Source organism: Bombyx mori, chromosome 22, assembly GCF_030269925.1.
Source record: "Bombyx mori chromosome 22, ASM3026992v2".
In the NCBI taxonomy this organism is placed as follows: domain Eukaryota; kingdom Metazoa; phylum Arthropoda; class Insecta; order Lepidoptera; family Bombycidae; genus Bombyx; species Bombyx mori.
In genome coordinates this window covers 6,422,928-6,434,788 of record NC_085128.1, presented here as the reverse complement: position 1 = coordinate 6,434,788, position 11,861 = coordinate 6,422,928, and the positions used below count along the sequence as shown (strand labels likewise).

The 11,861-nt window shown below is 40.0% G+C and overlaps 2 protein-coding genes across 3 annotated transcripts; both read right to left on the bottom strand.

The window, feature by feature from the left end:
• Positions 1 to 1,601: 1,601 nt before the first annotated feature.
• On the bottom strand, positions 1,602 to 2,326 carry CPR97 (cuticular protein RR-2 motif 97). The gene is made up of 3 exons (NM_001173197.1): positions 2,315 to 2,326; positions 1,946 to 2,224; positions 1,602 to 1,856 (listed from the first exon to the last, which is right to left on the bottom strand). The coding sequence occupies exons 1-3, from the start codon at positions 2,324 to 2,326 to the stop codon at positions 1,602 to 1,604; spliced, it is 546 nt and encodes a 181-aa protein (NP_001166668.1).
• Positions 2,327 to 5,674: 3,348 nt separating this feature from the next.
• CPR98 (cuticular protein RR-2 motif 98) lies at positions 5,675 to 11,278 on the bottom strand. Of its 2 annotated transcripts, XM_062674816.1 has the most exons (6): positions 11,215 to 11,278; positions 10,654 to 11,133; positions 10,251 to 10,500; positions 6,753 to 6,802; positions 6,192 to 6,671; positions 5,675 to 6,012 (listed from the first exon to the last, which is right to left on the bottom strand). In XM_062674816.1, the coding sequence occupies exons 1-6, from the start codon at positions 11,224 to 11,226 to the stop codon at positions 5,758 to 5,760; spliced, it is 1,527 nt and encodes a 508-aa protein (XP_062530800.1). In that variant the 5' UTR covers positions 11,227 to 11,278; the 3' UTR covers positions 5,675 to 5,757. The 2 variants fall into 2 exon arrangements, with proteins under 2 accessions (XP_062530800.1, NP_001166667.1); NM_001173196.1 differs by lacking the exons at positions 10,251 to 10,500; positions 10,654 to 11,133; positions 11,215 to 11,278 and having other exon boundaries at positions 5,758 to 6,012; positions 6,753 to 6,764.
• Between the last annotated feature and the right edge of the window lie 583 nt (positions 11,279 to 11,861).

The following is an 11,861-nucleotide window of genomic DNA, read 5'->3' as shown; positions in this document are numbered from 1 at the left end:
AAACGTCCTCCGAGGATTAACATGTCAAGGTATCTACAAACTAAGCATTCCAGTAGTCAGTGCTTAGAGTGGAGAAACCACAACGAGCGATTGTCTTGATGATTTTTCTATGAAGTTGGTAAAATTTAATATCAATTGCATTGGGTTGTGCACTCTGTGAATTCGCACGGGTAGGTACCACTACCCTGCCTACTTCTATCGAGAAGCAGTAATGCGTTTTGGTTTGAAGGCTGGGGCAGCCACTGTACTATAAAACAGACTTTGAACTCATCTCTCAATATGCAGCCATTTACGTTGTGGGCTCATATTTTTTTTTACTTTTCTGTATCGTAAAGTTTGAACTATTTAGTTATGTATAATTTATTACAAGTGTAACTTTAATGGGATTATAAATCATGAGAACAGCCATCAAGCGGGAGGATTTTGTATAAAATGCTTCTTTGTCAATTTAAGCCATTAAAAAGAAACCGACAATACATGTTCTTAGTCTTTTAAAAAAAAAAAAAGAGATATAAAGAAAAAGTATAGAATAAGAAGGTTATTATATAATTTTGTCGCCTAACTCTAAGTGTGTAATAGAAAAAAAAATTTCAAATGAGATAAGCACTTAACATTTGTTCACGACGAAGGAATATTATAATGCAATAAAAATCAAACCCGCCAAAATAATAAATTGCGTAATTGATTTGCAGACCGTCAAGACCTACATACCCCGTGCTCCCCCTAGACGCGGTAATCTTGCACGAAATTCAGGTGCATATCCGAAAAAAAATCAGTGGCATTACTGACATGAAGTTCTAATGCTTTCTGGTTGCAATGGCTTCGGAGCTATTGTTCTATAGACTACAATTAATAATTCGACCACGTGTCCCAAAATGGATGGCGGAAACTGGAATATGTGATGTCTATGGGCATCTGTAACCGTAAGCTGACGCCAGGTGAACCATTTACTTGTTCACCCGATTAAGAATTAAAAACAACTCAATGTGACACTTGGATTGTTTTTTTTTGTATAGTGTTTCACTCATTTTCAAAACATCAGAGTACTATTAGTATTTTTCAAGTGAAAACTCTGTGACATTTAATATATACATACTTAGATATGATTTTTGGGTATCAAGGAATAATATAGTGAAATAAAAATGAAACCCAAAAAAATTATAAATTTGCTCAATTGCTTTGCAGACCCTAAAGATCCACATACCCCGCGCGCCGCATTCTCTCAAGTGTATTTTTACCCATAACTTCTTAATATTTCACTACCTATAAAGCCCATTCCTTCGCGGCTGCAATGCGTAAGACGTTTGCAGGAATCTTTTTGGGTGTACAACACGTAACATTTCAAATCCCTTTTCAAATTAGATTTTCGATTCATTATGAATTTATATGCTACTTCAAGGATTTTAATACATTTAAAATAGTAATTTGCACTTGCAGGAATTAATAACGTTAATGTAAATCCATAGTTTAAAAAAATATTGATGTAAATCTAAATTCTCGTCGAAAATAAAAATAAATTCCATTGAAAATTGTTTATTTGCTTCTTAAAATTAAATAAATTATTCGAACATCATAACAACAGTCCTAAATTACTAAAAAAATTAGTGGTGGTAGTACTGAAGAGCGGGCACAGCCTTGATGTGAGTAGGGGCGGCGGTGGGGGCGGTGTTGTGGACGACCGCGTTGAAGCCGCTGTGGTCGTCAGCGGTGTACTCAACCGTTCTGATGGAGCCATCAGCTTCGTGGAAGGAGTATGAACCCTTCACAACATCACCGTCGCGTACCTCTTGTTGGGACTTGTTGTCGCCGGAGTGACCGTCAGCTACTGAGTAGTTGTACTCGTACTTGGGGTAGGCCTGTTAACATTACATTTCATTCAGAAGTAAATTCCTTTTTAAAATTTTCATCAATGAAATTTAGTTAAGCTTATACTAGTAATACTTACAATCTCCTCAGCTTGGTGAGCTACGATTTTGGCTACAGGGGCAGAGTGGTAGGACACGGCAGCAGGGGCGGCGTGGTAGGTAACAGGGGCGGGAGCAGCGTGGTAAGCTACGGGAGCAGCAACGGCCAGCTTGGCTACAGGAGCAGCGTATTGGATAGTCTGGGGCTGGTCATGACGGACGATGTTTTGGGAAGAAACGGCTTCAGCGGGAGAGTAGTGCACGGGAGCAGCCAGAAGTCCAGCTTTCGACACCGCGACCAAAGCGCACAGTACAACGATCTGCAAGTAAATCAAATAGTAATTAATATTTTAATAGACAGTATTATGCATTTAGATTTGAAACTAAAAATTTATAAATTGAAAACCTACTTTGGAGAACATGTTGTATGCTTGTAAAGATATGATTGAGTGTGATGTGGTTCATTCAGTGATCTAGTTTTTATATGACGGCTACTCATAGAAAGAATAACTGAATGTGTGGTGGAAGTTGTCAAACGAGGTACGCCCGACCCGACCTTGCTCTGAGTTACCGCATAACCTTTTGGCGAAAATAACCTGTATCTCAAATTATATGAAACATTTATGGCGAAAGCGAAATTTTTTTGTAAAGAAATTAAAATTGTTTATAACGAAAGTCACGGCTGTGATGACACATTTTTTAAAATTTATTGGAAGTCAGTATATAGACATCAAAATGTCACTAACCACAATGAGACGTAGGTCCTCAATTATGCTGTTATATAACGTGTTCCGCTTTTCGAACCGGAATACATGACTACGTCGCGGCAGAAAAGGCTATGATGGTGGTGCCTTCCGCTTTACAGGAGTGCGATCGGAGTACGCTGGTACACTCAGGAGAACGTTGCTGCTCATTCTACGATTATTTCTTTAGTCGGCTATTCGACACCCACAGAAATATATGGCACTTAGCCCTACTTAATTTCAATTCGTAAAATACTCGTTTTCCTCTAAACATAAAGTTCCCACAAATGGGAATTTCGTTTTTCTGAATATCTATCAATAGTATTCGTTTTTATTGTTATCAAATGGGTGCTTGAGATACTTCTACCAATAGTAACAACTGGTTACCGGAGTTCATGGACATCATAAATTTAATGTCGCCGCCACACATCTTGAGATGTGAGCTGGAAGTCTCGATTGTATTGTATCAGAGATTTCAAACTAGAGCGTATGCTTAAGTATATTATATACAGAGCATAATAATATGCTGAACGTTTAATTTCTACTACACGATATTAATTTGGTGCAGAATTCTTTATTTACCGATTTTTTATGTATTAACTATACAATTTGTATGGGTGAAGCAATTAGAAGTGTTTGCAGAATCCTAATGGAAAATAAAGCGATTGGATTGCTTGTGGTCGTTTCGATTATTCTAATCACCCCAAAGACGTCGTCTATAAGGAACGAACAACTTCGACTAATGACACAATTTACGAATGAAAAAATATATATTCTGTTTGTGCTTGGGTAACGTTCCGTGGATATCACCAATCTACCTATACCTATTTGACAGAGAAAAGCCATGATTAATAAATTATGTTTTGAAGTTATTGAATTGTCAGTGGATATTAAAATCTTATGTCTCAAGGTCGCCGGTGGCGTTGCTGTTGTAGCTGTTTAACTAGTACTGGTAAAGTAATCGCTTACGGTCGAAAAAATAATCATTGTTGCAGATTAATAAAATATTTTGACTTTATTCCATCCTGACATATGTGTTACACGTCTATTATTACTAAAATAACCATATTTTGTGACGTTGATGATGATTTGTCTGGCGTTTCATTAGAAGGTACAGGTATAAGACCACAGCCACTTCTAAATATTACTAATACTCTTCATAATTATGTTCTTCCTAAAAATTTATGGGCCTCACACCTGATTACTCCTAACTTTACTATGGAAGGGTGTTCTGTGAGTTGACAAGGCTTGGATCCGGTTTGATTCTGTGGGATAACGATTATGACGTGGTGAATACTTCAAACGAATGCACGACTCGTTGCCCACTTAGTTTCTTGCTGGATCTTCTCAGTGGGTTGCGATTCTTATCCGGTGGTAGATTTTGTAAAGTACTGCTCTTACTAGGGCTAGTGTTAGTAAATTCTTTCAGGTTGAGACTGTGCTCGGCTTTTAGTCAGCGCCAAACTGGAATGAATTGCCCCTTAAGCTACCGGCGAACCAGTAAGAAACACAAAGGCCCGACTCTTTAATTGATTAAACGCTTCCGACATGGAAGTTTTGATCTAAAAAATGAACCTCGTAGTCGCCAGGAAATTAAATTTTATAACGACGATTTAAAGGCGATGGTGGAGGCTGATTATAGTCAATCTACCGCTAAGTTAGCAGCTGCCTTCAGCGTTAGCATGAAAACAATACTGGTCTATTTACGTCAAATGGTAAGGTAAGAAAAGAAAACTTGATAAGTGCGAATAATCGCCTGCACGACCAAAGCGTTAAAGTATAACTTGCGTTTTATAAAAGCCACAGAATAAAAGGGATTGTGAATCCCATTGTTATTTGCGATCAAAAATGGATTATTTTAGAGAATCGTAACTGGTCATCGTGTTGGTTAAGCCCTGGTTCAAGACCTAGGCAATACCCAATACCGAAAACTTGCCCCTAATAAAGTAATCGTCACTGTTTGGTGGTCTAGCGCCGGTATAATTCATCACAGCTTTTTACCAAATGGCATTAGCATTATTGACACAATGATCGTTCGATCGAATCTCCGACTGTCCTTGGTTAATCGCTCATCCCCGCTTCCCCTACACGACAACGCTCGACCTCATACAGCACAGCAGACGGTCTCTAAGCTACAAGAGCTAGGGTTGGAAGTTTTGCCGATAGACTTTTACATTTTTAAAAATTTGGACAAATTCTTGGCAGGGAAAAAATTGAATACCCAAGTTTTTTTATTTTATTGATATGATAGGTGGACGAGCTCACAGTTCCCCTGGTTATTAAATGGTTATTAGAGCTCATAGACATCTACAACGTAAATACGCCACCCACCTTGAGATATAAGTTCTAAGGTCTCAGTATAGTTACAACGGCTGCCCCAACCTTCAAATCTAAACGCATTACTGCTTCACGGTAGAAATAGGCAGGGTGGTGGTACCTACCCGTTCGGACTCACAAGAGGTCCTACCACCATTAATTACGGAAATTATAATTTTGCGAGTTTGATTTTTATTACACGATGTTATTCCTTCACTGTGGAAGCCAAATTTGAACATTTGTTAAGAACGTATTGCATTAGAAAAATTGGTACCCGCCTGTGGGATTCGAGCGCCATTGCATGCAGACACGAATGCACCGGACATCTTATCCTTTAGGCCATGACGACGACGAAACACTGTACAACGGACACGAGACAGTACAAAATGCCTTTGAGCACTTTTTGGCTCCAGTGAGTGTGATTTCTTGAAGAAGGGCATTAAAAAATGGCCACTCTGCTTGCAGAAATGAATCGATGCCATGGCTTCATAATTTGGTTGATATAAGCAAAAAATATTTAAAAAAAAGTCTTTAACTTTCATTATAATAAAAGGCAACTTGATAGTCAAATACCTAATAGCTCAGGTCTCTCATTGACATGTTTTTGTTATTGCAATCGGCGATAGTCCTCGCTTGTACGTTAAATTGATGAGTGCGTATATCACACTAGCACTATAGAGATTTTAAAGTTGTGTAGAAAGTAAAGTTAAATTCCATTAAGAATCATTTATTAGTTTCTTTAAATTAAATAAATTAGTCGTAAGTCATAACAACAGTCCTAAATCACAAAAAAATTAGTGGTGGTAGTACTGAAGAGCGGGCACAGCCTTGATGTGAGTAGGGGCGGCTGTGGGGGCGGTGTTGTGGACGACCGCGTTGAAGCCGCTGTGGTCGTCAGCGGTGTATTCAACAGTTCTGATAGAGCCGTCAGCTTCGTGGAAAGAGTATGAACCCTTCACAACATCACCGTCGCGTACCTCTTGTTGGGACTTGTTGTCGCCGGAGTGACCGTCAGCTACGGAGTAGTTGTACTCGTACTTGGGGTAGGCCTGTTAAAATGTATTACAAGCTGATAAAATTATTGGTTCACACAAGTTAAAGCTTTAATTAAATTTTCGACACTACTTTTCTTATTACTATTGTGTTTAATTAAAAAATCTGTGCTTGCAAAAGTGCTTAGAAAATGGTTGATTTTAAATTTATTCTATAAATCGATAGAATTGCTTACAATTTCCTCAGCTTGGTGAGCTACAATTTTGGCTACTGGGGCAGAGTGGTAAGACACGGCGGCAGGGGCGGCGTGGTAGGTAACAGGGGCGGGAGCAGCGTGGTAAGCTACGGGAGCAGCGACGGCCAACTTGGCTACAGGAGCGGCGTATTGGATAGTCTGGGGCTGGTCATGACGGACGATGTTTTGGGACGAGACAGATTCAGCCGAGGAGTAGCGGAGTGGAGAAGTGTGGTAGGCAACTGGGGCGGCCTGGTACGCTACAGGGGCCGCGTGGTAGGCAACTGGGGCAGCCTGGTACGCTACAGGGGCCGCGTGGTAGGCTACAGGGGTAGCAACAGCGAGCTTGGCAGTGTGGAGCTGAGGCTGGTCATGGCGCACAATGCTTTGGGAAGAAACGGCTTCAGCGGGAGAGTAGTGCACGGGAGCAGCCAGAAGTCCAGCTTTCGACACCGCGACCAAAGCGCACAGTACTACGATCTGCAAGTAAATTAAATCAAATTTATTAACTTATTTTACACTACACATTTAAAACTGAAAGTTAATAAATTGAAAACCTACTTTGGAGAACATGTTGTACGTTTGTACAGATATGATTGAGTGTGATGTGGCTCATTCAGAGGTCTAGTTTTTATATGATGGTTACTCATAGAAAGAATATCTGAATGTGTGGTGGAAGTTGTCAAACGAGGTACGCCCGGCCCGACCTTGCTCTGAGTTACCGCATAACCTTTTGGCGAAAATAATCTGTACCTCAAACTATATGAAACATTTATGGCGAAAGCGAAAAATGTTTTAAAGGAATTAAAATTGTTTATTAAATTGGATGAAGAAAGTCATGGCTGTGTTGGCAGATTTTATTAAATTGATTGGCAGAGAGTCTATAGACATTAAAAACTCACCAACGACAATGAGACGTAGGTTCTCAATTATACTGTTATATATTATAATGTGTTACGCTTTTCAAACCGGAATACATGACTACGTCGCGACAGAAAAAGCTATGATAGTGGTGCCTACCCTTCCGCTTTACAGGAGTGCGATCGGAGTACGCTGGTACACTCAGAAAACGTTGCTGCTCATTCTACGAATATTTCTTTAGTCGGCTATTCGACATCCACAGAAAGATATGACATATAGCCCTACTTAATCTAAATTCATAGAACACTTCGTTTTCCTCTAAACACAAAGTTACTATGGGAATTTCGTTTTTCTGAATATCTATCAATACTATTCGTTTTTATTGTTATCAAATGGGTGCTTGAGATAATTCTGCCAATAGTAGCAACTGTTTACCGGAGTTCGTAGACATCATAAATTCAATGTCGCCACACATCTTGAGACGTGAGTTGGAAGTCTCGATTGTATTGTATCAGAGATTTCAAACTAGAGTGTATACTTAAGTATATTATATACAGGGCATATGCTGAACGTTTAATTTCTACTACACGATATTAATTTCTTTTAGAATTCTTTATTTACCGATTTTTTATGTATTAACTATACAATTTGTATGGGTGAAGCAATTAGAAGTGTTTGCAGAATCCTAATGGAAAATAAAGCGATTGGATTGTTTGTGGTCGTTTCGATTATTCTAAGCACCCCAAAGACGTCGTTTATGAGGCACGAACAACTTCGACTAATGACACAAATTACGAAAGAAAAGAAAAATTATTTTGTTTGTGCTTGGGTAACGTTCCGTGGATACCACCAATCTACCTATACCTATTTGACAGAGAAAAGCCGTGATTAATAAATTATGTTTCGAAGTTATTGAATTGTCAGTGGAGATTAAAATCTTATGTCTCAAGGTCGCCGGAGGCGTTACTATTGTAGCTGTTTAAGTAGTACTGGTAAATTAATCGTTTACGGTCGAAACAATACTCATTGTTTCATTATTTCATTATTTTGACTTTATTCCATCCTGACATTATGTGTTACACGTCTATTATTACTAAAATAACCATATTTTGTGACGTTGATGATGATTTGTCTGGCGTTTCATCAGAAGGTACAGGTATAAGACCACAGCCACTTCTAAATATTACTAATACTCTTCATAATTATGTTCTTCCTAAAAATTTATGGGCCTCACACCTGATTACTCCTAACTTTACTGTGTATGTGGGCGTTTTGTGAGTTAGAAAGGCTCGGATCCGGTTTGATTCTGTGGGATAACGATCATGACGTGGTGAATACTTCAAACGAATGCACGACTCGTTGCCCACTTAGTTTCTTGCTGGATCTTCTCAGTGGGTTGCGATTCTTATCCGGTGGTAGATTTTGTAATGTACTGCTCTTGCTAGAGCTAGTGTTAGTAAATTCTTTCAGGTTGAGACTGTCAGCGCCAAACTGGAATGAATTGCCGCTTAGGCTACCAGCGAAACGGTAAGAAACAAAAAGGCCCGACTCTTTATTTGATTAAACGCTTCCGACATGGAAGTTTTGATCTAAAAAATTAACCTCGTAGTCGCCAGAAAACTAAAGTTCACAACGATGATTTAAAGGCAATAGTGGAGGCTGATCAATCTATTGCTATCTTAGCAGCAGCTTTCAGCGTCAGCATGAAACAATATTGGTCTGTTTGTCTCAAATTGGTAAAGTAAGAACAGAAAACTTGATAAGTGGGTGCGAAATGATGCCAGCAGGACCAAAGCGTTAAGATATACTCACGTTTCTTAATAGCCACAGAATAAAAGGGATTGTGAATCCCATTGTTATTTGCGATCAAAAATGAATTATTTTAGAGAATCGTAACTGGTCATCGTGTTCCTTAAACTCTAGTTCAAGACCTAGGCAATATCCAATACCGAAAACTTGCCCCTAATAAAGTAATCGTCACTGTTTGGTGGTCTAGTGCGGATATAATTCATCGCATCTTCTTACCAAATGGCACCATCATTACTGACACAATGATCGATCGATCGATTTTCCGACTGTCCTTGGTTAATCGCTCATCCCCGCTTCTCCTACACGACAACGCTCGACTTCATACAGCACAGCAGACGGTATCTAAGCTACAAGAGCTAGGGTTGGAAGTTTTGCATCATCGACCGTTCTCACCAGATTTTGCGCCGATAGACTTTTACATTTTAAAAAATTGGACATCTTGGCAGGGAAAAAATGAAATACCCAAGATATTTTTTTTATTGCTTTGATGGGTGGACGAGCTCACAGTCCACCTGGTGTTAAGTGGTCACTGGAGCCCATAGACATCTACAACGTGAATGCGCCACCAACCTTGAGATATAATTTCTAAGGTCTCAGGATAGCTATAACGGCTGCCCCAACCCTCATGCCGAAACGCATTACTGCTTCACGGTAGAAATAGGCAGGGTGGTACGGACGCGGACGCAAGGGTAGGTATAAACTGGTTATATACCCGTGCGTCCGGTGCGGTACAAGAACCTACCACCAGTAATTACGGAAATTATAATTTTGCAGGTTTGATTTTTATTACACGATGTTATTCCTTCACCGTGGAAATCAGTCGAGAACGTATTGTGTTAAGTGCATATTTCATTAGAAAAATTGGTACCCGCTTGCGGGATTCGAGCGCCATTGCATGCAGATACGAATGCACCGGACATCTTATCCTATAAGCTATGACGACGACGAAACACGGTACAACGGACACGAGACAGTACAAAATGCCTTTGAGGAGTTTTTGGCTCCAGTCAATGTGATTTCTTTAAGAAGGGCATTGAAAAATGGCCACTCTTCTTGCAGAAATGAATCGATGCTATGGCTTCATCTTTTGATTGATATCAACAAAAAAAATATATAAAAAAGTATTTAACTTTCATTATACTAAAAGGCAACTTGATAGGCAAATACCTAATAGCTTATATCTGTCATTGACATGTTTTTGTTATTGCAATCGGCGATAGTCCTCGCTTGTACGTTGAATTGGTGAGTGCATACATCACACTAGCACTATAGGGATTTTAAATTTGTGTAGAAAGTAAAGTTAAATTCCATTAAAAATCATTTATTCTTTAAATTAAATAAATTAGTCGTAAGTCATAACAACAGTCCTAAATCACTAAAAAAATTAGTGGTGGTAGTACTGAAGAGCGGGCAGAGCCTTGATGTGAGTAGGGGCGGCTGTGGGGGCGGTGTTGTGGACGACCGCGTTGAAGCCGCTGTGGTCGTCAGCGGTGTACTCAACAGTTCTGATAGAGCCGTCAGCTTCGTGGAAAGAGTATGAACCCTTCACTACATCACCGTCGCGTACCTCTTGTTGGGACTTGTTATCGCCGGAGTGACCATCAGCTACTGAGTAGTTGTACTCGTACTTGGGGTAGGCCTGTTAACATTACATTTCATTTAGAAGTTTTTTTTTTTAAATTTCAATCAATCAAATTCAGAGAGCTTCATTTCCACAATTTTGTAGTGTATTGACTTATTAAGATACGTTTAATGCATAGATTGCTTTTAAGCTTATACAATTAATACTTACAATCTCCTCAGCTTGGTGAGCTACGATTTTGGCTACTGGGGCAGAGTGGTAGGACACGGCGGCAGGGGCGGCGTGGTAGGTAACAGGGGCGGGAGCAGCGTGGTAAGCTACGGGAGCAGCGACGGCCAACTTGGCTACAGGAGCGGCGTATTGGATAGTCTGGGGCTGGTCATGACGGACGATGTTTTGGGACGAGACAGATTCAGCCGAGGAGTAGCGGAGTGGAGAAGTGTGGTAGGCAACTGGGGCGGCCTGGTACGCTACAGGGGCCGCGTGGTAGGCAACTGGGGCAGCCTGGTACGCTACAGGGGCCGCGTGGTAGGCTACAGGGGTAGCAACAGCGAGCTTGGCAGTGTGGAGCTGAGGCTGGTCATGGCGCACAATGCTTTGGGAAGAAACGGCTTCAGCGGGAGAGTAGTGCACGGGAGCAGCCAGAAGTCCAGCTTTCGACACCGCGACCAAAGCGCACAGTACTACGATCTGCAAGTAAATTAAATCAAATTTATTAACTTATTTTACACTACACATTTAAAACTGAAAGTTAATAAATTGAAAACCTACTTTGGAGAACATGTTGTACGTTTGTACAGATATGATTGAGTGTGATGTGGCTCATTCAGAGGTCTAGTTTTTATATGATGGTTACTCATAGAAAGAATATCTGAATGTGTGGTGGAAGTTGTCAAACGAGGTACGCCCGGCCCGACCTTGCTCTGAGTTACCGCATAACCTTTTGGCGAAAATAATCTGTACCTCAAACTATATGAAACATTTATGGCGAAAGCGAAAAATGTTTTAAAGGAATTAAAATTGTTTATTAAATTGGATGAAGAAAGTCATGGCTGTGTTGGCAGATTTTATTAAATTGATTGGCAGAGAGTCTATAGACATTAAAAACTCACCAACGACAATGAGACGTAGGTTCTCAATTATACTGTTATATATTATAATGTGTTACGCTTTTCAAACCGGAATACATGACTACGTCGCGACAGAAAAAGCTATGATAGTGGTGCCTACCCTTCCGCTTTACAGGAGTGCGATCGGAGTACGCTGGTACACTCAGAAAACGTTGCTGCTCATTCTACGAATATTTCTTTAGTCGGCTATTCGACATCCACAGAAAGATATGACATATAGCCCTACTTAATCTAAATTCATAGAACACGTCGTTTTCCTCTAAACACAAAGTTACTATGGGAATTTCG